Raw genomic sequence first — 25,804 nt, forward strand, 5'->3', positions numbered from 1 at the left:
AGCCACCATCACCCATAAGCCTAATTCCCCCTTGCAAAGCAAATACATAACACTAAAGCTCCAATCAGTTCAGCTATCAGTTCAGCCCAGGCATAGAAACTCCAAGAATATACCTGCAGCAGCATTGTAAACAGAAATCCCCTGGATATACCTGCAGCAGCATTGTAAACAGAAATCCCCCATCGCCCAAGCATTCGGTTGCCAATCAGGAAGAAAAGAGGGAAGATGTAGCCAGGAGGAGGAGGGAGACCGCGTTGCTGTGCCTTGCCAATAGGGAGGAGGAAGCAGCCAGCAGCCAGATGGAGATAGCCAGGTGAAACAGCAGGAGATATCATGCGTGCCACGAATGGCAGCCCGAGGGCTGACATGCCACCTCCTACCATTGGGGTGGAAGATAATTTGTACAATTAATGGTATCCATTCCTGGTTTACCAGGGTATCGGTAATGGAATCGAATGACCAGGCGTGGCATACATACATCTGAGGACCTGACCCATGATGCTTTGGATAGTGGGTACCCCTTCCACAGCACCAGATACTGTCAATGGCTTCTTTATCTACGGGAGTTGAGAACCTGGGTGACTTCATAATGCTGGCCCTCCCTCACTTTGAATTGGTGGAGGCAAGGGATTAGGGTCCCCCCATAATGACGTGTTATGTGCTGTGCAGAGAAGATTACTATGAAACACTGGATGACTCTTTCCTAATAGAGAAGGTAACTTGAGTCCCATAGTTACTGGATTAATAATTCTCGCAATAGGGAAGAAGCCTATAAATTTAGGACCTAATTTCTGACATGGCACCTTTAATCATAGGTACTTTGTAGAGAGAAATACTTTATCCCCTACCTTGAATACTGCTTGCGGACTACGTTTCCTGTCTGCCTGCTTCTTGTATGCGTCAGCTGTTATGTGCCACCGTTACGAAGTCTCTGAGACTATAATGGTATGGGGGGTGCGCGCGGCGGCTGTTTTCCATGGCATGGGGCCACGCCAAACTCTGGGCGGCCAGTGATGATTCCAGAGCCCATCTGCAGGGAGTGGGGTCCCCCTCACGTTCCTCATCTTCCCAGATGGGCTCCGGAATCATCGCCGGCCGCTCACAGCCTCAGTGAGGCTCCACGCCATGGAAAACATAGGTGCGTGCACACACACACGCTCAATTACAGCCTTGGAGTCTTTGTTAACAGTGGGAACTTGTTTTCACTTGCCCGGGCTTCTGCAGAAGCTTTCCTCCAAAGCCCTCCAAGGGAGGAAGGGCCAGTTGGGAGAGGGGCTTTGGTCCTGCTCCGGGCTGTAATTGCATGGGGCGTTCATGTGCCTATGTTTTCTATGGTGTGGGGCCGCGGTCAGAAGATGAAGAACAAGGGGGACCAGGGGGGCCTCGTCCTTCTGATAAGGACCTGTCCCCGAAGAGGGGAAATGTAGTGGCATTGGTCTTGGGATGTTCTGCGGAGCCCCCCAGGGAAAAATGCCACTGCCAGGTGGTTTTAACCATATATTTTGGTCCTATGACTGCAGAATGCTGCAAAAAATCATAAATGCAGGCCAGTTGTTGAGTGTTTCAAATATGATTGGAACACTCAACAAGGTGACCACAGTATGTGTGTGTGTGTGAGTGAGAGTGAGAGAGAGTGAGTGAGAGAAAGAGAGAGACAGACAGGGAGGGAGGGAATCAGAGAGAGACGGACAGACACACACACACACTCACAGAGAGAGAGAGACAGAGAGACAGAGAGGGGGGGCAGAAGGGAGAGACAAACAGACAGACACACAGAGAGAGAGAGAGAGACACACAGAGTGAGTGATTGAGTGAATGAGAGACAGACAGACACACATACACACAGAGAATGACAGAGAGGGGGGGAGAGAGACAGACAGACAGAAAGACAGACATACACACACACAGAGTGAGTGAGAAACACACACACACACAGAGTGACAGAGATGGGGGAGGGAGGAGAGAGAGAGAGACAGAGTGATACAGAGAGACAGACAGACAGACACACAGAGAAAATGACAGATAGAGGGAGGGAGGGAGGGAGAGACAAAGAGCCACACAGAGAGAGAGAGAGAGAGATAGAAAGAGAAAGAGAGAGAAAGAGAAAGAAAGAAAGAAAAAAGAAAAAGAAAGAAAAAGAAAGTGAGAGAGAGAGATGAAAGAAAAAAGAAAGAAAGAAATTATGACCACAATTGAGCCCAAAATTTTAGTTGCTAAACAAGAGCATCTTTAAGTGAGTTTCACCACATTTTGTGCAACGAGTTGGATGTTCAATTTGTAATAGTGAAAATACATCCTGCATATCAGATATTTACATTACAATTCATAACAGTAGCAAAATTACAGTTATGGTTGCCATCGAGGATTTGGACAGGTTGCGTGGACGTCTGCGACCCACCACATGTTTATTGGACCCGTGTCCCTCCTGGCTTGTACTGGCATCCTGGGAGGTTACGCGCGACTGGCTCCTGGGCCTAGTGAACGCCTCGTTGGGTGAGGGATCTCTACCGGCCGCCTTGAAAGAGGCGGTGGTGAGGCCCCTGCTCAAGAAGCCTTCCCTGGACCCAACGGACCTAGCCAATTATCGTCCTGTCTCCAACCTTCCTTTCTTAGCGAAGGTTGTAGAGAATGTGGTGGTACAGCAGTTCCCACGTCACCTGGAGGAAAATGATTATCTAGACCCGCGCCAGTCCGGCTTCCGACCCGGGCACAGCACGGAGACGGCCTTGGTCGCATTGGTTGATGATCTCTGGAGGGCCAGAGATAGGGGTTGTTCCTCTATCCTGGTCCTATTAGATCTCTCGGTGGCGTTCGATACCATCGACCATGGTATCCTGTTGCACCAGCTAGAGGGGCTGGGAGTCAGGGGCACCGTTTTACGGTGGTTTGGCTCCTACCTCTCTGACCGGACGCAACGTGTGCTGGCAGGGGAGCAGAGTTCGACCCGGAGGTCACTCACATGTGGAGTGCCACAGGGATCGGTGCTCTCGCCTCTCCTGTTCAACACATACATGAAACCGCTGGGCGAGATCATCCGTGGCTTTGGGGTGGGATATCATCTGTATGCTGATGATACTCAGCTATACATTTCCACCCCGAACCACCCCAATGAGGCCGTCGAAATGATGTCCCGGTGTTTGGAGGCCGTACGGGTCTGGATGGATGGCAACCGACTAAAACTCAACCCTTCCAAGACGGAGTGGCTGTGGCTTCCGGCCCCCCGGTTCAACCAGGTGCTTCCATCTCTGGCCATTGGGGGCGTGCAACTAGCCCCCATGGAACAGGTGCGCAATTTGGGCGTCCTCCTAGATGCCCGGCTGTCCATGGATGACCATGTAACAGCTGTGGCTAGGGGGGTGTTCCATCAGGTCCGCCTGATGCGCCAATTGCGCCCCTTATTGGACCGGGATGCCCTACGCACAGTCACCCATGCGCTAGTGACGTCTCGCCTGGACTACTGCAATGCTCTCTACATGGGGCTTCCCTTGAGATGCACTCGGAGACTACAGTTGGTCCAGAACGCGGCCGCGCGGGTGATTATGGGGAGGTCTAGATACTCCCCTGTAACACCTCTCCTGCGCGAGCTGCACTGGCTTCCTGTGGTCTACCGAGTGCGTTTCAAGGTTTTGATTATGATCTTTAAAGCGCTTCATGGCATAGGACCTAGTTACATGCAGGATCGCATCCTGCCCCACACATCCCTACGACCAATTCGCTCACACAGAGAGGGACTTCTCCGGGTGCCGTCCGCCAAACAGTGTTGGGGGGCGACATCCAGGAGCAGAGCCTTCTCTGTGATGGGCCCAGCCCTGTGGAATGACCTCCCCCGTGACATCAGGATTATTTCCGATCTCCGCTCCTTCCGTGTACAGTTGAAGACCCACCTCTTTCAATCATCCGGCCTGGCTCAACCGTAATCTTTTCATATTCCTCCTGACTGTCTTTTTTAAATTTTAGATTTTTATTGTATATTGGATTTTTTATTAGACGGGGCATGTTAATGGTTTTAATTTGTCTTAATGTTTTAATCTATTACCTCCTCCATGCATGTATGTCTTTGTATATATGTATGTTTATATATGTCTTAGTGTACGCCGCCCCGAGTCCTGCCCGGAAAGGGAGCGGCTAATAAATCCAAATTTATTATTATTATTATTTTATTATGAAGTGGCAACAAAAATAATTTTATGGTTGGGGGTCACCACAACATGAGAGAGACAGAGTATTTGGAATTTGTGAAATTCACACTTAGTCAATTTAACATACAGGTGAGCCTTCAATAATTTAGCTAGGTTCTCACGCACCAATTTGACATGTTCCTCCATGGTTTTCATATAGATTAATATGTCATCTAAATATGCTAATACACAGTTGTACAGGTGTTCATGCAGAACCTCGTTAATAAACTGCATGAACACTGCCGGAACTCCCTGTAACCCAAAGGGCATTACACAGTATTGTAGCTCCTGAAGGGACAGTTGAAAGCTGTCTTCCACTCATCCCCCTCTTGTATCCTGACTCTATAATAACCTTCACGAAGATCCAGTTTGGTAAAAACCACTCCCTGCTAGCATATCTTTTATAAGGGATAAGTATGTTTTATACACATCCCGTTGATACTACGGAAATCCACACATAAATGTAACCTTCTGTCCTTTTTCTCCCTGAATAGTGCAGGGGCAGCTATAGGAGATCTAGCTGGTTGTATGAAGCCCCTAACCAGGTTTTTCTCAATGTATTTGGGCATTTCCTCTAATTCCTTGGGCATCATCAAATACATTTTGGGTTTGGGGAGTTTAGCCCTGGGTGCGATCTCAATAGCACAGTCAGTGGAACAATGTGGCAGAAGTATTTCACACTCTCATTCACTAAATACTTCTGCTAGATCTTGGTATACTTCAGGGAATGATAGTTTATCCTGTACGGTCTTTACTAGTGTTGGCTTCATCATCTGGTCTACCCCATTACCCACATCTCTTGTCCCTGGTATTTCATGGGATGGAGGATCCGGACTGACCCCAATCTGTAAATGTCGACAACCTCCCCCCACCAAATAGTTGAACCCCACTTGTCCAATCATGCTAGACCAAGTATCACGGTCTCTGTCATCCAGGGTATTACAATAAACCTGATCAACTCCCAATGGTGGGTGAATTCCAATCATATTAGTTCCGTGATATGAGTAGCAGGAGCCCCCCTCCCAGCAAAGATCCATCTACCTGTTCGAACCGCATGGGCTGGGATAATTTCCTGAATTTTATTCCCAATTCCTTTACAGTCTCTAGGCTTATCAAGCACTGGGTACTGCCTGAATCTATCAGTGCATCATAACATTGATGTTTATTACCCGTGAGAATCACTGGCAACAAAAAGGGGTGTATTGAGTTGCTTACCATAGGATCATTCTCCCCCTCATTGTCACTATCACAGCTTTCCCCCTGGAACTCCAAGGACATTTGTGACTCGTTAACTGGTACCTTCGACAGTGCTGAATCCCTCTGCTGGACACCCTGGGATCTTTCTAGTGGCTTTTTATGGACTTCCGAGCAGTTCCAGGTGGACCCGAACTCCTTGGGTCCGGTGCTGGAGCGGTACACTCAGCTGCTCGATGTCCCGGTTTACTGCATGGAAACAGCATAGAAGTTGGCCCGGTCTTATTGCCTGAAGTTGCTGGGTTTGGTGGAAATCCAGATGCCCGAGGCCCAGATTGTTCCAGAAAGTAATGTGGTCTCACACCTCCCTCTTCCTTTGGCCAAAGATTTTTTAATTCTGTCTCTAACTCCATGGCAGCCTGATACCATGTCCACAACTGAGGGGCTAAACCCCTGCATATACATGCTTGACGAAGGGACCTGTCCAAACCAGTCTTGAACTGGTGCACCAACAGTCTTTCTAGCCAGCTGTGTAGCTTCCCAGACAACCAATGAAACTCATGGATGTATTCTCCTACAGGCTGACCTTTTGACGTAAGGCCATTAGCTCCCATTCTGCTCTTTGTGCTCTAGTTGGGTCCTCAAACCTTTCTCTCAAGGCATCCAGGAATAAACCACAATGCCTGAGCTCTGGGCTATGGTCACTGTAAAGGTTAGCTGCTCAGTCAGCTACTTCCTCCGCCAAAACAGCCATGATGGCCATTACCCTGGCCCACTGAGAATTATACAAATGGCCATATCTATCCATATTCGGACCCTGTGGCCATCTCCACACCTCTGTATATAAGTTGGTGGAAAGGAAAACTGGTTAGATCTGACTTACTGTCACCATTCGAGTATTCACCGGAACGGCATACAGGCAAAGTTGGATCTAACCAGGTTTCCTTTCCACCCACTTATATACACTCAGCTCCTCCCATAACCACCCCTCCCATAATCACCTTTTTAGTATAACTTCACCCATCCTTATTCCAGGTTGCGACCACCACCACCCATAAGCCAAATTCCCCCTCACAAAGCAAATACATAACACTAAAGCTCCAGTCAGTCCAGCTATCATTTCAGCCCAGGTGTAGAAACTCTAAGAATATGCCTGCAGCAGCAGTGTAAACAGAAACCCCCTCAGTGATGATGTCATCGCCCAATCATTCTATTGCCAATCAGGAATAAAAGAGGGAAGATGTAGCCAGGAGGAGGAGGGAGACCACGTTGCTGTGCCTTGCCGACAGGGAGGAGGAAGCAGCCAGCAGCCAGCAGCCAGCAGCCAGCAGCCAGCAGCCAGATGGAGGTAACCCGGTGGGAACAGGCAGAATGGAGATATGCTACCAGGAAAATGTCAGATGTTCCTACCTGAACTGCATGTCTCGAGGGTAGTGTGGGAGCAGTCACTGTACTGGTATTGTTACAGCCCAATTGCCTGGAGACTGAGGTAAATCTGAGGACACTCCCTCTGTCCCTCCTGGTAACTCCCCAGATCAACCGATGATTTGGAAGAAGGACCTGGAAGGGAAGAGAAGAAAAACCAATGGCAGCTTCCCCTCCTGAACCCTGGATGATCTGTGGTTGCTTACTCAGGCCTGGCGCTGGCGCCTGATGGGCGGGAAGTGACTGCTCCCACATCACCCTCGAGACATGCAGTTCTGGTAGGACCACTGACAGTTTCCGAGGTGGGGTGTGGGAGGAGTCACTGTATGGGACATACCAAAGCTAGATGTCCATGGGAGGGATTATTGGGCCTGAGTCTCCTGCCCAGGACACCCTGAAGGACCCGCCTCTCGAAGGATGCCTTGGCCGAGGCATAGGTATCTAGCGGGTAATGCCTGATGAAGGGTGACGGAGAGGCTGCTGCTCGGCAGATGTCCTCGATGGGGGCCTGGGTGGCCCAGGCCACTGAAGTGGCCGCACTCCTGGTGGAGTGTGTGGTAATGCCCTGTGGCACGGGCAGCCCTCGGGCCTCGTAGGCCTTGGAGATGGCCAACCTGATCCACCTGCTGATGGTGGTAGACGAGACCTTGGCGCCCTTGGACAAAGTGTGGAAGGAGACAAAGAGAGCCTCCAACCATCTGAAGGGGGCTGTGAGCTTGAGATAAATGTGCAGGGCCCTTCTGACGTCTAGGCGGTGCCAGGACCTCTCCTTCTCGGATGGGTGAGGGCAGAAGTCTGGGAGAATGACCTCCTCCCCCCTGTGAAAGGGGGAATTGACCTTGGGCATGAAGGCTGGGTCGAGCCTGAGAACGACCCTGTTATTGTAAAAGGTGCAGAGGTCGGCCCTAGAGGACAAAGCGTTAAGCTTGGAAACCCTCCTGGCCGAGGTGATCGCCACGAGGAAGATCACCTTGAGAGTGAGGAGTTGAAGGCTAACCTCCCTAAGGGGCTCGAAGGGCGGCTCCAGGAGAGCCTGGAAGACCATGGGGAGATCCCAAGAGGGGAACCGATGGACTACCGGAGGCCAGAGGTTGGCCACCCCCTTGAGGAATCTTTTGATGACTGGGACCTGGGAGAGGGGCTGGGAGCCTTCTCCCCGGAGGATTGTGGCTAGAGCCGAAACCTGTCTGTGTAGGGTATTGTGCGCCAAACCTTTATCCAACCGTCCTGGAGGAAATCCAGTACCTGAGGGACGGAGGCTGATGAAGGCTCTACCTGCCTGGCTTGGCACCAGCTGGCGAAGGCAGTCCATGTCGTGTCGTAAATGCGGGTGGTCGATCTCCTTCTGGAAGCCTCCAGGGTGCTGATGACTCTGGAAGCACCCCCAATTGCTCCCGCTCAAGTGCCAGGCGGTCAGATTGAGCCACTTCGGGTCTGGGTGGATCAGACTCCCCTGGCGCAGCTCTACCCTCTCCTGTGGAATATGCCAAGGAGGAAGGACCGACAATTCCACCAGGTCCGCGAACCAGGGTTGTCGTGGCCAGTGAGGGGCTACTAGGATGATCTCTGCCTTCTCTGCCACTAGCTTCCTCACAACCCCTGGGATGAGAGGGAGCGGGGGAAAGGCGTACAGAAGGCCTGCTGGCCACCTGCAGCATAATGAGTCTGTGTCTACCGCCCCCCGGGTGGGAAACTGGGATAGGAAATTCGGAACCTGTGTGTTCGATGGAGAGGCGAAGAGATCCACCGTCGGCTGACTGAACCTCTGGCTGATCTGTGCAAAGATGCTGGGGTGAAGTTGCCACTCCCCATGGTCCACCATCTCCCTGCCGAGCCAGTCCGCCTGCTGGTTCTCCACTCTGGAGATGTGCTCCGCTCGGATCGACAGGAGGTTCCACTCTGCCCAGCTCCCCAGGCGCTTTGCTTCGTCTCGAAGAGCCACGGAGTGGATACCTCCCTGCTTGTTCACGTGTGCCTTTGCCGCCACGTTGTCAGTCAGTACCAAGATGTGTTGTCCCGTGACCGTCTGCTTGAAGGGCTAGGTGTATTGCCCTGAGGTCCAGCCAGTTGATGTTCTTTCGCAGGTCCGTCGGCGTCCACCGGCCCTGGGCCAACTGGGACTGAAGATGCCCCCCCCAGCCAAACAGACTTGCATCCGTGGTGAGGACCAGCCTGTCCGGTTCCCTGAAAAGAGATCCCTTCACCAGGGAGGAGGACCTCCACCAGCGGAGGGAGAGCAGTACCTGAGGGGTCACTAGGACCTTGAAGTTTGCGTCGGTTGTTCTGTTCCTCTGGTGGGGGAGGAGGAACCACTGCAGGTCTCTGGCATGGAGGTGAGCCCAAAGGACGATCCCATTGCAGGATATGAGCTTCCCGAGGAGCCTGGAGAGGAGAGCTACGGGAACAGATTGAAGCCTGCAAATCTCCTGGACTAGTTCCACGATGCTGTCCCTGCGTTCCTGGGGCAGGAAGACCCTACCCTCCACAGAATCGATAATGGTTCCCAAATGTTGGAGCCTGGTGGAGGGTGTCAGATGGCTTTTCTCGAGGTTGATCGAGAACCCCAAGGAAGACAAGGTACTGATGGTGATAGCGAGGTCCCTCTCTGTGCGGGGAGCTGAAGGGGCTAAGACTAGGATATCATCTAAATAAGAGTGGAGGCAGACTGGAAGTGAACGGAGGTAGGCAATCATAATGTGAAGGTAGGCCTCCGTGAGATCGATGGAGGCTAGGAAATCCCTCTGCCTGACCCCCTCCAGAATGGATTTGAGGGAAGCCATCTTGAACTTGCGGTAAACTATTCTGGAGTTCAAGAGCTTAAGGACTAGGATGGCTCTCCACCCCCCTGAACCTTTGGGGACTAGGAAAAGGTGTGAGTAGAACCCTGATCGCTTCTCCTCCTCTGGAACTGGTTCTATGGTGCTAATGTCCAGGAGGTGGCGGATAGCGTTGCGCATGAGGGCGCGCTTAGCCGGGTTCTTGGAGGGGGGAAAGGTGCGGAATCTACTGGGTGGAAGGGAATGGAACTCCAGATGGATTCCCAATCTGATGGTTTGGAGAACCCAGGCATCCAAGGTGATGCCTTTCCAGTGGTCTGTGAAAAAAGAGAGGCGACCACCGATGGGTAGATTCGATCCCGAATCACTTACCCCGGTGGAAAGAGCAGCCAACCCCCCTCAAAAGGGCCACTTGCCAGCCTGCTGGGGTCTGAACCTCTCCCTGGAGAACTGCCTGTCCCCCTGTCTGGAGTACCTGGGAGCAGAGTACCTTTGTGTCTGGTTGTCCTGCTCCGGTGGTGGGTATGAGGCTCTCCTGGCGTATGGCGCCGCTCGGTGGTCTGCGCATCTGGTGGTGGACGGGAAGACCTTCCTCTTATTTTTATCCTCGAGGATGGGGTCCAAAGCGGGTCCGAAGAGCTTGCCTCCTGCGTATTCCACCTCCGCCAGGGGCCACTTTGCCTGAAAGTCAGCCTGCCAATGACGAAGCCGTAACAGGCGTCTGGATGCCACCGAAGATGATAGGGCCCTAGAGGAATACTTTACCGCATCCAGGGTTGCGTCAGTTGAGAACTGGGTCGCCGCCAGCAGCTTTGTGTTGTCCTGCTGGAGCCTTACATCTGAAGCAGACGTCCTGTCCCAGATCTGCTCCAGCCACAAGATGGTCGATCTATTAAAAAAGGATGCGGTTGCCGCCATCTTGCTGGCCCACGAGACCGCCTGGAAGGTCCTCCGCATGACCAGTTCCGCTCTCTTGTCCTCTGCCTTGAGGCAGCTGGAGATGTCTTATTTATTTATTTATTTATTTATTTATTATTAGCGTTTATATACCGCCCCCTCTCCCAAAAGGGACTCAGGGCGGTGTACAGTCCGTATCAAAATACAACAAATTAAAACATAGTAATAACTACATAAATACATGTATGAGAGGAGGATAAAATATGCCAAACTGTACAGCTAAATAAATAAATCGATACAAAAGTTTAAAATCCCAATGTCATATCAGGTTGAATTTAAAACACTATCCCTCTAAAAACCAGTAAGAATGTGTATGCCAGGAGGTAGACGTTATAAATTATGCCAGACCAGCCAGACGGAACAGGTGTGTCTTCAGTTTCTGTCGGAAGGAGCGGAGGTCAGTAGTGGTTCTAATGTCGGGGGGGAGGTCATTCCAGAGGGTTGGGCCCATCACAGAGAAGGCCCTACTCCTCGGTGTCGCCCGTTGGCATTGCCTCGTGGACAGCACCAGGAGAAGGCCCTCCCTGTGAGAGCGAATTGGCCGCAGGGATGTATGTGGGAGGATGCGATCCCGCAGGTAACTAGGCCCTATGCCATGGAGCGCTTTAAAGATGGTGATCAGAACCTTGAAACGCACCCGAAAGACTACAGGCAGCCAGTGCAGCTCGCGCAGGAGAGGTGTTACGTGGGAGTACCTAGTACTCCCCATGACTACCCACGTGGCTGCGCGGGGAGAGGTGTTACGTGGGAGTACCTAGTACTCCCCATGACTACCCGCGCGGCTGCGTTCTGGACTAGCTGCAGTACATGTCTCCTGTTATTACGGAGGAAGCGGAGGCCAAGGCTGCCACTGGAGCATCCACAGAAGGCACTTGCAAAGCTTGGTCAAAGGCTGCATTTAAGTTGTAGAATTTACGATCATTACTCCCAGGAGTGGGAAAGGAACCTAGTTTGGTCCACTGGGACTTCAGCACCTTGAGGAAGAGTTCCGGGGTGGGAATCTCCTCCCTCTCAACCTGGGGCCTGTGAAAGGGCCCCTGCTTTTTCTTCCCTCCTCTAGCACTAGGGGTGGAAGTCTGGCTAGTAGCTGGAAGAGGATCCAGGTCTGCTGTGGCCTTAGTCTTGCGCAGAAGGGAACTGAACAATGAGGGAGGGAACAACCCTGCAAAGGAGGGGGTCTCAGGGGTTGAGGGGTCCTCATCTTCTGAAAACCCCAGATCCTTCTGTTCCTCCCCCCCTGACTCTGAGCCTTCGCTGGCAGTGGAAGGTGATGAGTCCCGTGAGTCCCTGGAGACTGGAGACTCAGGCCTGGCTGTGCGATGCTGTGGAGCCCCACAGGTAGACAGGGCCCTGGCACCCTGAAATTGGTGCTGTATGCCCAAGGTGATGCCCTCTGTGATGGCCCTGGCCAGCACATTCTGGAAGCTTTTGGGCAGCTCTGGGTAGGCTCTGGGTAGGCTGAGCTCAGGGGCCTGAGGGGCCAAATGCTGCCTGGGAGAACCCACTGCCCTACGACCAAAGAGGTCCCCCCTCGCTCCCGGTGAATGAGAGGGGGATAGAGGAGGGGACAGGGGGCTACATTCTCTTGAACGTCTCTCTGGACCTGGAGAGCCAGGTTCCTGTGAGAGGGAAGGAGGCCTGTGTGGGGAGCATGACCTAGCTGGGGAGGGGCTGATGCAATCCGTAGCCCTCCTGCTGGTCGCCTTGGCAGAAGGGGTCTCCTGCCTAGGCCTCTCCCTTCTAGAGGATTTGGAAGGGATCTCCCCCTGGGCCCTGGGCCCGCCCCCCTGGAGGGTCCCTGGTCCGGATCGGAAGGCCTTGGAGAGCTGGGAGCGCTTGCTCCTTTGCTCCGCGTGGCCTCCACCATTGCAGTACTCACAGTTGGATGAATTGCCTCTCTCTCTCTTTCTGCCTCTGTGGCCTGGTCTCCCTGGGCCTCGTGGATCCGGAGCTCCTTCAGAACTGGGGCCTTCCTGTCCGTCCGCCAACCTGCAGGCCAAATGGAGACCGCTGCACTGTCTTGGGCCCTCCCCGGATGGCTGGCACAGAGCTCGGGCCCAACGATCCTCTGCTTCTTGCGGTGCTGAGGAGCTGCAGCAACTGAGATCAGTTGCCTTGTCACTCCGCATGTGACCCTGCAAGCCTCAAAATGGCGACCGCCGGTCACATGGTCCGATTCCTAGAGCAGTTCCGGCTCAACCGCTCCTTCTTCTTCTCGCTGCCTCCAGAGTCTTCGTGGATCCGATGGCTTCCTCTTCTCCTCCGGACAGCAGCTGGTGACGAGGCTCGGCTTTCGCCCCCCCCCTCCACTGGGAGCCGGTGTTGCGGGACCTTTGGGCTGCAGCGGGTGCGGAAGCGCCTAGGCAGCCAGGCAAAAGAGGCTAAAAGTACGATAGCTAAGAAAAAAACCTTGTAAAAACTGGAAGGAAAAAGAATTCTACCAAAATACAGAACTCTATCTAAAATTACTGGAGAGTCACTGTATAGCTCCTGTTAGGCCGAAGACTGAGGTTGATCTGGGGAGTCACCAGGAGGGACAGAGGGAGTGTCCTCAGATTTACCTCAGTCTCCAGGCAATTGGGCCGTAACAATACCCATACAGTGACTCCTCCCACATCCCACCTCGGAGACACAGGTGATATTGCCTGCACTGCAAATGGCAGCCCGAGAGCTGACATGGTGCTTCAGCTGCCACTGCCACTTCTGCTGATGCTGCAGCCACCAGAGACTCCTTCCTCGGCTTGTTTCAGGCCAAGAAGCGATGCCTTGAGGGGCTGTCTCCGGATGGCACCTGAGGCCGCCTTGCCTTCTCCTGCCCTGCAGAAAAAAGAGCAGCTCCACTATCCCCTCTCACTTTCCTCAGCCTACACACTCTTTGGGGAGTGGGGGAAAGTGCCCCTCGGCTGCCCATCCAGGAGGACTGCTGCACATCCTCCACGGATGGGAGATTGAAGGGGTGATCACAGGTGAAGAGCAGTGAGGGGTTTTGGAGCATGAGAGAAAGACTTCAAAGTCGGTGGAGTGGTGTGTGGCTAGTGTGCCTTGTTCTGACTTTCCCTGGATGTAAAATGCTTAAAAAATTACGTTTTAGTTTTTGGGCGTGTTTTTTTGTAAAGGGTTAGGGGTGTGTGTGAGAGAGACGGGGGAGAGAGAGAGAGAGAAAGAGAAAGGAAGGAAGGGAGAGAGAGAAAAAGAGAGACAAAGATAGAAAGAAAGAGAGAGAGAGAAAGAAAAAGAAGGAAAGAAAAAGAAAGAAAGAAAAAGAAAAGAAAGAGAACCACAACTGACCCCAAAATTTTGGTTGCTAAGCAAGAGCATTGTTAAATTAATTTCACCACATTTTACAAGTTGGCCACACCCACCCAGTAATATGACCGCCAAGCCATACCCACAAAATAGGCCACACCCACATAATAGGTAGTAAAAAAAAATGAAACCCACCACTGATCAAATTATATATAATTCCAAGCAGTTTCAACTAACTTTCAGGAGTGTTGGGAACTATGTTTCAGGAATACCTGAAGAGGCACAATTTGCCTACCTTTAGTTAACAGTTAGGCATGTCTGGAGTCCATGCTCATCAATTCATAAGTACACTGATACTTTTGACGAGAGCTCTGTTTCTATATCCTCCTTCATATTTTGTTGAAATCAATGTAGCCTGCACTTTACTACTTGAAATTATAAGATGATTTCTTGTAAATTTCAATGAATAAGGCTCATTCCAAATGCAGACTGAGTAGATTGATCACAGATCTTCGATATAACAGCAAACCAATAACAAGATAATATGAATGAAAAAGGAATGAACTGTTGAAAAGAGATTCCAGATAGATTTGTTGATAGGTAGACAGACAGACAGGGAGATATGTTGTACAAGATATGCTATGTGATATGATATAGATATATGCATATATGTCTCTGTATGTTTATTATACATACACATAGACAAGAGAACAGATTGGAGTTAGATGTCTTTAAAAATCAATATGTTTGTAAAGAAAGTGCAATTAAAAGCATTTGAGGGTACTAAGAAATAAGACAGGCTATCATGAAAATCAACGTGACCAGATTAAATCTCTTGGCTAAAATAGTTTCTTGTGCACAATACTGGCAAGTCAAAGTTTTCCGATAATAATGTTACTTGTTACCACAACTTTCTTAACATTTCTTGGATATAAAGATTTTAATTAATTTATCTTGTACATTATGAGTTGCTATAGACATGACATTTTAAATGTCATTAGTTGAGCTTTTATAACTAAATGACCCTATTTTATATTGAGACAGTTTCTTCCAACTAGTTATTTAGATTATATTGTTTGCAGAGCTACCTTTTTAATGAGATGCAGTTAATCTGTTTTATAATATTCTTCATTGGAATAATGTATGCAAGCTAAGAATGCCTTTTTGTTTATTTGGAATGAAACCCCATAATATCTCTTGCTTAAACACCTGCCCCAGTTCCTGTTGAACCTGGCAACAACCAATCCGGTATGGGTTTTGGTAAATTACATCACACCATATTGTTTATTATGGAGACACATTCTTCATCTGGCTTCTCTAATGTGACCTGTCCATTATGATAGAACCTTTGGCATAGCTCTCATCCTTGTCAGAGCATACAAGCCCCATAATCATATCAATGTATCGCTTCATTGGGAAATTATTATTATTATGATTCTTCACATAGTCAGTCAAATGTTCAGCATGTTGACCACCTAGCACGTCCTTTCCAAAGACCTGGGATAGGCAGATCTGGATGTTTTGTAGTGTTACAGATATCGTCACAGGAATTAAACTGTATATCATCGCAGGATGTAAGCTGTATTTTATTACTGTTGTTATTGTTGTTTGTGCATAGTCAGCCTCATGTTCAGACTGGATTTGGCATTTTTGTCTACCTATTGAATCCTATTCTCAAGGACCTGGAATAGCCAGATGTGGATGTTTGAGGGTGTTACAGATATCATCGCTGAATTTAAGATGTTCCAACTAAAATTGCCTTTTGCAGTTGACTGATGGTGAATTTGTCAATACCGATGGTATTCAAGTGGTGCTCTAGTTGATTTGGCATCTATTACTATTGGGACTAGCATTTCTTGTTTATGCCACAGCTGTTCTATTTTTATTTGCAGGTCTGTATTTTGTGATATTCTCTACTTTTTTCTCTTTTATTCTGCTGTCTCCAGATATTTCCACACCCACAGTTCAGACTTTTTGTCTTTCTTATTGGCAGTTGTTAAGTCTGGGGTGTAATGTGACCAGTGCCTGTCTGTTTGAATTCTAAAGTCCCAAAGCAATTTAGCTTCTTCATTTTCTATGACTTTTTCTACTTTATGGTCCCACCAGTTCTTGCTTGCAGGCAAATAATATTTTTGCAGATCTTCCAGTAGCATTGTTGCTACTTTGCAATGCCATTGCTTGTAGCCAGTCTGTGTGATCTTATTGCAGCAGTTTACCAGATGGTCCACTGTTTCTTCAGCTTCTTTGCATAGGCAGCATTTTCTGTTGCTGTCTTCTCAATTCTGGCTTTGTATGAATTTGTTCTCAAGGCTTGGTCTTGTGCAGTCAGAATTAGCCTTTCTTCAACTTTCCTGCTATTAGCCATTGTCAAGTCATATTATTATCTGTTTTCCCTGCTATTTTTTTAATCTGTTGGCCATATGATACTTTGTCTTCCCATCTTTCCATTCTGTACTTCATTTGGTCTTTTTTGTAAGTCAGTTTGGTCTCTCCAGTAGTCAGTAAGTATACAAGTTTCAGTGCATCTTCTTCACTGTCCTTCTAATATTTTTTCCAATACATTTTTTCTTTTTCAACCATCTGATATACTTTCAACATTCCACGCCCACCTATTTTCCTTGGTAGGTAGAGTCTGTCTATGTAGCTGTGAGGATGAAGAACATGAGTCATTATTATTTTTCTGGTGTTGTTATCCATGGCTTTTAGTTCTGCTTCAGTTCAGTGCATTATTCCAGCCATATATTTAATGACAGGAATTGGCAGGTGTTGATTGCTTTGATAGTATTTCCTCCATTGAGTTTGGACTTTAAGATTTTCTTCACTCTTTTCACTTCTAACGTTTTTCTTGACTTCAGTGTGCTTAATGATGGCAGCTTGAAGTATTTGTAGTTATCATCTTCATTCAGACCATAGGGCATATTGATTCCTTCAATTTTCACTATTGTTCCCCATTTGATGGTGAGTGTGCCGTATTTGTCCAGCCCAAACTCCATTGCTATATTTTGGTTGTATATATGAACAGTGCTGAACAGTGATATTATTTCAGATTGTGTTTATCCACACAGCTTCAGGTCATCATATAAAGGAGGTGGGACAATCTGGCAGATGTTTTTGATCTTTGATAGCCATAGCCTGAATTATTCAGTAATCTTGACAGATGAATCAGTGTAATAAAAACAGTAATGGCAACAGTGAACTCCTTGAAGTATCTGTCTCTTGATATTAACCTTTCTCAGACTCTCACCATTGATATGCAACCATGTCTTCCATTGTGCCATTGATCTTTTCACAAAGCTTCTGATGGTTCTACTGGCATCTGTTATCTCTCCGTACTTGATTATCCAATCTTGGGGCGAGAGTCAAATGCCTTTTTTAAATCAATTCATGCCACATTCAAGTTGGACTTCCTTCTCTTGAAGTTTTCCAAAATCATCTTGTCAATTTGGAGTTGATTTTTGTTCCTCAGCTGTTAGGGCTGTTTCCTTTCTGCTCAGGTGGAAAGAACTTGTTTTCAAGTAGATGCTGTTGGCTGCATCAACTACAACACCATTCAGCAATTTAAATGTTGTTGGTAAGCAGATAATTGACATGTAGTTGCCTGTTGCTACCCCCTTTTGCTAGTAGGTTTGGGCAGATGTTAGTAATTCTTCAATTTCACCTCCTTGCAGTATGTTGTTAAATTGCTTGGCAACAAGTGGGTGTAAATTAGTCAGATATTTCAGTTCATTTTCTGGTGCTGACCAATTCTTGCTGTTCCTTATTCTTGTCTCTACCATTTCTACTATTATTACTAGTTCTTTCATGTCAGCTTTCTTTTTATTCTTATCCATTTCTATTAACCAAGCTGTACCCTTGTATTTCTTTGGGTTATCCTGTATCTGCGTCCAGAACAGTACTATTTCTTCCTTGTCAGGACTGATTGATTCACTGCAGTTTTTCCATTGATGGATTAGTAGAAACATATTTGATTTGATTGAAATTGGAAGTCCTGCCTATAATTTGCAATTTGAGCTTCATATAGTATATCACAGATATACTGTGATATCCCCTCACATTTTGTAAATAATTAAGTATATCTTTTCATGTGACAACATTGAAGAAATGACACTTGGCTACAATGTAAGTGAGTATACAGCTTTTATAACAGTGTAAATGTGCTGTCCCCTCAAAATAACACAACACACAGCCATTAATGTCTAAACTGTATATATTGATCTTCTTGGCTATAGCTGTTATTTGCTGCTTTATTATTTCCAGAACTTCATCTACCTTGTTTCTAAATGGTATTTCTACCTGTCTCAGAGTTCTCATTTCTATGGGTACATTACTTGGAATGCTGACCTAAGTATTGTTTGGCATTCTTGTTCTTCAGATTCTTTTATTTCATCTATTCTAGCTTACTTGTATTTGATCTCAGCTTGCCAATCTTATTTTCCAGTCTAATCTTCCATTTTGATGATACACTGTTTGACTTTTTCTCTTCTTTGTTATTTTGGATCTCAGATATTCAGTTATAACTACAACTGTTTGTTAGTTTATTTCTTGCAGACAAACATCTGGAAAAATGATCAAGCCGAGTTTGTCTTTATATTTGACATTGCAATGTTGGCATCTTTTAATACTTGTGCTAGCTATTTCTTTGGAACAAGTTATAATGCAGGCAACCTTATTCTGATGTTTTTGTGCTGTTGTAGATGCTCAGTTATTTTTTCCCCAATTCTTCTGCTTCTTTAATTAGAGGACTTTGTTCTTTCTGGGGCAGAGGAAAAGTTGCCTGGTTTCTGAAAACAATTCTATATGTCTGCTGGATTCCTCTACTGCCAATTCCCCCTGGTTTGTCTCTGCAGTCTGAGTTATTTCTGGCAACGCTTTGATTTCTCTGACCTGGATAGACCTTTGTAGTTCTTTCAGTTTTGTTTCTCTGAATACTTTATTTCATATTATAAATCAACATTGATCTACCAGTTTCTGTTATTTCTGATTCCAGAACTGGTGCATTTATTTCAAATGTCCTTTTCTTATAGAACTTGATCTGTAATAATAGATCATTTTATCTTTGTTTTCAATCTCTGTATTTTTAAGATGGGTAAATACCTTCTTCCAGTAGTTCTGCAGCTGTTAGCCCTGGTTGCTCAGCTAACAGTCCTGAGTTTTGTCGCCCATTTTTCACCAGGTACCCAGGAGCTCCAGCACCTAGCACAGACCTTGTTAACCCGGGTGATATCTGAGCCGGTATGGCAATCTGAAATTTATGTCTCACCATATTTTTTTAATGGGAGAGACACTCTTTGTCTGACTCCTCTGACAAGACCTGTCCAGTATGGTTAAACCTCTGGCATAGCTTTCCTATTCCTCAGAACACACAAAACCCACAACAACGTCATGGCAGTGTCTCACTGCGGGTTTATTTTTATTATTTATATACTGGGGGGTTATTGTTGTTGTTATTGTTATTATTATTACAAAAGTAATTCCAGATTCTTCGTTATGATAAGCGTAAGTTGGAAAATCTATTTTCTTTCATTTATCTGGAAATTCTTTAAGATACTGGAAATAACATAATACCTATTCTGTTTTCTAACCGTTAAAACCGTGATGATCCAAGAGTTTTGTGTTGTTAACTTTGGCTGTTATAGCACTGCCAGTCATTAAAATCAGCAAATACATTGAAAAGTATTATATGAATAGGAAAATAGGTTTTAAACTGAATACACTACTAATTAAACTATAGCGGATGAGGACAGTGACTTTAGGTGTTAATGGAGCACACTGAATAAAAGTTGTCAGTAAATGAATGCAATTTATTTTCAGGAACAAATTTATCTTAACTGGAAAAATTGAGTTTTCTTACAATGTCTTTCTTCAATAATACTTCACAATAGTTGCTGAAAAAAAGAAAAAAGGCAAGAAAGAGCACTAAAACTAAAAGGCCTGGAAAAAACTGCTCTAAACTAACATTGGCTCTTATTTCTTTTCTTTAATTTGTTTGGATTCCTGAAATAAAAATATTAGTGTTATTATTGTTATTTCCAAAATCCCATGAGATGCACTTTAGGTTTACTGTGAGCTGGATTGTGATTGTCCTTTCTAGATTTTATTTCAGACTAGGACCAACAAAATTATTCTTGTGCATACCACATTTTTTGGACTATAAGACACTCTGGACCATAAAACGCACATTATCCTTAGAGGAGGAAAACAAGAAAAGATATCTGCCTTTGTCTCCCAGCATCTATCCAGTATTCATCTGGCTAGCATCCTTGCAGCAAACAGCCTAGTCAGCTTTAGCACGTTATCGCAGCCCCAGCATGTGGCTCGTCAGGGCTCTGCTCCATTGTGCCCACCAACAGTCAGCTGAGCAACAGCTGGATCCCGACCTCCAGTAGTCCCACCAATCAGTGGGCTGGCCAACCGGAAACACTACCATTACTGCCTCTTCTGTGTCTGCTGTCTCCGCCAGGAACGCTGTACCCTTCGCTGTTGAGCAGCTGATTGGCGGTTGGATCAGCCTTGTGAAATATTGCTGATCAGGTGTTTTAGGCAGCTGCCATTTGCTGCCACCACCTGCTGCCACCACCATTTGGTGGCGGTGATAGGTGATGGTGGCGAACCCTGCCATCTAGAATAGATGATCACCAGTATTCTGGAAGGCCGATCCAACCACCAAACAGTTGCTTGGTAGCAAAGGCTCCAGCATTCCCCGCCGGCAGCAAACAGTGGGGGTGACAAGCAGCGGCTGCAAATGTCACCACCACACCAATCCCACTCCCCCCGCCACAATATTCACTCCATAAAACACACAGACATTTCCACCTACATTTTTTGAGGAGGGGAGTGCATCTTATAGATCGAAAAATACAATATACATTCTTCAAAAATAATTTAAAAGCTATGATCTCATTATGCATGAAAGAGATATAAAATTACAGCATGTTGTTTAACATTTCTCATTAAGTTAAATTTGGGTGTTTCTTTTATTTATACGTGATAAATTTGTGAGCAGTGTTTCAAAAACTTTCACGACTGATGGAATGGCAAATATTAAAGTATTTAATTTTATTAGGACTGAGAGCAATCCAATAACATATAATGTATAATTATTTAAAATGTTATGATTGCCCACTAGACACAACCTGTGCAAACACCCATTTTCTGACTTTCACTCATCTTAATGAACTGCATTTCTGTAATATTTTTTCTGCTGGTTTTAATATACAGATTAACTGTGTTTAAATTATTTATCATTCTTTTTCTTAGTTTGCATCATTCATAGGTCTCCCTCAGAGCCTCTTTGATTTACTTTTGTTTAAAAGCAAAACCTCTTTTAAAAATAATCTTTGATTAACAGATTTTGCAAACATTTTTGTTAGAAGTCAAGCAAATGATTGAATAGAGAGCAATTAATTTTAGTATTGAAGATTCTTGCGTGAAAACAGGAGAGGACTGAAATCTTAAGAAGTTTAACATAATTGAGTCTTTAAAAATAAAGCATGTATCTTATTCATGTTTTATTATGGAAAAATTTCCAAGTTTTCTTTAGAACCTAGATTTGTTTTTGCTGTATTCATCTATAATAAGAAGCCACAAACATGGCCCACTAGAACATAAATGTAGATGCCATCTGTATGTCACATAATTTATTTATTTATAGAATTACCAGATAAGTTTATATTCTGTCTCTCTTCTAAGAACCAAGCTTATAGGGGGAGTTTTCTTCATATTATTTCCATAGTAACAATTTAGTGAATTAGGCTGTGCTGAGAAACAATGACTGGGCTACAATCTCCTATTGAGATTCTATACATGAAGATATTGAGGTGCTGAGTCTAAACTTTAAAATGGAAAGTACTCTATAGGAGCAGCAAAACTATGGACAGTTTTGAGATTTTATCATATGGAGCTTGAATTCTCACAAAGTCACATCCCGAATAGCTGTTTTGTCCTATTTAAAGTTATTTTATTAAATTAGATTGTATTAAGAAACAACATTTGGAAAGACATCAAGCATAATAATTGGCCTACTTTATTTTTAAAACCATGTGCCACATACTTCCCAGTTTTCCAAAAGTAAAACTGGATATGTCCTATCAATATAGCACAGTTGATGTTACAGCATTTCAAGTTGTTTTTTTTAAAGCAGCTGCATCAGACTTCTAGAAAGAACTTGTTTTTTATAATTGAAGACGAGTGCTATTCTGATGTAACTGCAATTTTGTTTTCCTCCACAGGTCATGCAAGTAGTGAGGGAGCAAATAATGAGAGCACTGACCACAAAGCCTAGTTCACTGGATCAGTTCAAAAGTAAACTTCAGAATCTCAGCTATACAGAAATACTGAAAATCCGCCAGTCTGAGAGAATGAACCAGGAAGATTTCCAATCTCGTCCAATTTTGTAAGTTTTTTTTAAAAAAACTTTTTCTCTTCCCTACAATGAATACAACTGATATTTGTGGCTTCTTCAGGAATAACCTCAGAAAGTTATGTAGGACCATGATTTAAAGAAAGATTTCACATTTGCTTAGAATGCATTCATGAGTGTTTATAGGAAAGACCCTTTATATATCCAAAATACTTTCTTCTAGTCTTGCAGAGATATTGGAAATTCAATAATGTAATAGATGATAGATAGATAGATAGATAGATAGATAGATAGATAGATAGATAGATAGATAGATAGATAGAAATGCATTTTAGAGCAAATTGTATTTTGAATTTTTTCCTGTATATACATGTGCCCTTTTTTTCTTTAAGTTTGTGTTCCCTCCTGCCCAGTCTTTGAGACCACAAAATATTACTATCAGTGAATTAGTCAAATGAAGTATGGAACAAATGTTTGAAACTACAGAGAATCTCTAAAAAAGATGCTTTTGCTTTTTGGATGCCATTTTTTTGGGGAAAAAACTCAGTTTTTCTTTTGCTCCTTTCCATGCTCATAATAATCAAAAAAGTGTGGTTGTTAGTACACATGTGTATGCATGTGGTCAACCCTGGCCATTTATAGATTACTTTTATTGGAAACTGTAAGTTTCATATTTTCATCACATATCTAAGCTTGTCCATAAAATGATAAATAAAGCCATTCAGTATTAATATGTCAGAATGTGGCATCAATATTAAATGTGAGATTTCTCGGTCTGGGAAAATTCCTGCGTAATATAAATTTTTCAGTGCACCATAAAATTCCTTAGTCTCCTTGATTGTCAAGCTGAGGTTAATTTTATTGATTTATTTATTTGGCTACATATAAATTTCTGAAGTTTCTTTTTTTTAGGTTTTATTGGATTTTTAGTTTTAAATATACATCAATATCAATACATGAACAGTGTATCCTCTGGGTATAATTCAACAACAACAACAACAACAACAACAACAACAACAACAACAATAATAATAATAATAATAATAATAATAATAATAATAACAGTAACAGTAACAATAACAATATCAACAACATAAAAACAACAGAAACAAAGGCAGAATATAAGGAAAAACAGCTGGATGACAGATTAAATACATGGAAAACCAAAGCTTTGCAAAGACAGCACTTGAGAAATATTGAAATGTGATGGCAACTTCACATGGACATGGATTAAGATGGGAACTATCAAGAAAGAAACAGAAGGTTTAATACTGGCTGCTCAAGAACAAGCACTACAAACTAATGCCATGAAAGTGAAGATACAAAAATCCACTGACAACCCAAACTGCCGACTTTGCAATAACGAAGTCGAAACTGTTTCACATTTAATATGCGAATGCAGCAAAATTGCACAAACTGATTACAAAGCTAGACATGACCAAGTTGCTAAATTAATCCACTGGTCATTATGTAAAAAATATGATTTACCTGTATCCAGAAAGTCATGGGAACATAAAGTGGAAAAAGTTATCGAAAATGAGAAGGTGAAGATCTTGTGGGCCTTTTTTTTTTATTAACAAGTTTTATTGGTTTTTACAAATTTTTTTGAGGAAAAGGGGTTAAAAAGGGTATAAAAAAATTTGACAGCTACATCATGTGGGGGAAAGCAGTCCCCCCAAATCTCACAACTTTACAAAGAAAAATAGAAAAACATCAACATTTGAATAAACATTAGCAGTTTTGAGTTTAACACTAAGTCATTAATATATTCAATCATTTTTTGTATCACTTCCATAAAGTTACATTATAACAACAATTGCAATAATGTTTCAAATCACTTTTGTGACCTGAGTCTTCTAGATGTTGCATCCTTCCCCTCGTCTACTGGCAGAGCCTCAGCCCCTCGCTCCTTCATTTCTTGTGTACCCCTATTTCGTCTAGGAGAGAATTATGTTTTTTAGTGAAAGCCTCTGCCTCCACAACTGTGTTAATTCTAATTCTGTTGCCCTCCCAGAAAATCAGCATACCTTCTGGCAATAACCACCTGAACCAGACTCCTTTATTATATAATTTCTTTGCTAAAGAGGAATATTTCTTCCTCTTATCTCTTATTTTCTTTGGAATCTATTTAAGAATGGCTATTTCTTTATCTTTATATTTTAATGGTCCCACCCTTTGAGCTCCTAGAACCTCATCTGTTGTGGTCTTTCTAAGAAATTTAACATGGACTTCCCTTGGAACATTGTGTGTTCTAGCGTATGCTGAGTTGATCCTGTAAATCAGGTCAATATCCCACCACAGCTGCTGTTTATCTCTTTTAATGTATTCAGCTAAAATTGTAGTCATAATCTCCTTAAGATCTTCATTCTCGGTTTCTCGCAAGTTTTGAAATCTAAGGAAAAAAGACATCCTTTCAAATTCCATCTTTATCATATGATTTTCAAATTTTATATTCCCCCTCTGGATTGTCTTAACCTCCTCCCTCATCCCAACCGTGCCCTCCTCCGATACATCTATTCTCTGTTTATTTTGTGTGGTTTGTTGTTGTGTTTCTCTGAGCTGATCGTTTAGGTCTGTCAGTTGTTTTTTCAATTCATCCTGTCCCTTTAAAAGAGATTGAAGCATTTGGTGAACAGATAAATCCTTTGAGCTCTCTTCAGGTGCTTTAGGTTGTAAAAATGACACCAATGGTGTCTGTTGCGTAATCGGACTGGACGTGGAAGATGTCGGGGCCGAAGAAGCCTTGCCAGGCGGTAGTTTTTTAGGACCCATCATGAACCTCAGAGACAATTATGCATCTATGCAAAGAAATGGCGTCTGTGGAGAAGCACAGCCGGGAGAGATCACAAGGCAGGCAAATCCAGAAGAGAATAAATCTTCTAATGCAGCTCCAGATCAAATAGTTGAATCAAAATATTCCAAATCCAAGGGAAAAGCGTAATAAGAGAGGCTCCTGAAGATCTCTGGGGTGGAAACTAGTTCAGAGCCATAAAATCTTCCAAAAGAGGAATCTCATTCATAAAGACAAAGAAGAAGGAGAAAGTTGGCCATCTTGGCTCAGCCTTTACAGGAGGTCAGGAAACAACAAGTCCAAAGTTCCCATACATAGTTTAGAGAAGAGTCAGTTCAACCATCCTTTCTCTCGCAATTGTGGTAAAAAGTCATTCTCCCATTGCTTAGGGGAAGTGAAAGTACGTTTTAAACTCTCTCTCTCTCTCCTATGAGAGGGAGAGATTTTACAAGTGCCGCTTTTCCGAGGGGGGTGGAAATCCCCCCCTCCAATCTTAACTCTTCCAGAGATTGAATCAAAGTTTTAAGAAGACTGCAGTTCATCAATTGAGTAGATTAGTAAAAGACTTGGGGAGACTTCCCACCTCACCACACTTCAGCTGTATCCTTCAAATTGATTGTTTCCTTCCAGGCTCCCCTCGGTGAAGACGCGCGGCAGCATGCAGCACCGCCACGCACCCCCCACGCTTCCCGTCTCCTGGGGCGAAGCTGGAGACCTCCCCGTGGCCGCCGCCGATCCAGGGGGTCCCAGCAAGCCGCTCTATGGCAGGGCGCCCCTCCAAGGTACCCTGTGCTCCCAAAAGGAGCCCACTGAAAAGACAAGCAGCGGATGCGCACGTCCGTCGCCTTCGGGGCCTGGAGGTCGTCTCCAAGATCTT

The 25,804-nt window shown here is 45.0% G+C and overlaps 2 protein-coding genes across 7 annotated transcripts in view; one reads left to right on the top strand and one right to left on the bottom strand.

Moving 5' to 3' along the window:
- ELMO1 (engulfment and cell motility 1) overlaps positions 1-25,804 on the top strand; it is a 481,433-nt gene that overhangs the window by 430,262 nt on the left and 25,367 nt on the right. For all 6 annotated transcript variants that reach the window (XM_081932593.1, XM_081932592.1, XM_081932596.1 and 3 more), the window contains one exon: positions 22,006-22,169. In XM_081932593.1, the coding sequence (XP_081788719.1) occupies positions 22,006-22,169 (164 nt within the window). The remainder of the gene's footprint in view (positions 1-22,005; positions 22,170-25,804) is intronic.
- The window catches only part of LOC309381793 (uncharacterized protein), a gene marked incomplete at its 5' end in the record, with an annotated part of 75,619 nt that continues 56,755 nt past the window's right edge, over positions 6,941-25,804 (bottom strand). The window contains one exon of the mRNA XM_081933078.1: positions 6,941-7,056. The remainder of the gene's footprint in view (positions 7,057-25,804) is intronic.

This window comes from Natrix helvetica, assembly GCF_964273705.1.
Source record: "Natrix helvetica genome assembly, chromosome: Z".
NCBI classification, from domain to species: domain Eukaryota; kingdom Metazoa; phylum Chordata; class Lepidosauria; order Squamata; family Natricidae; genus Natrix; species Natrix helvetica.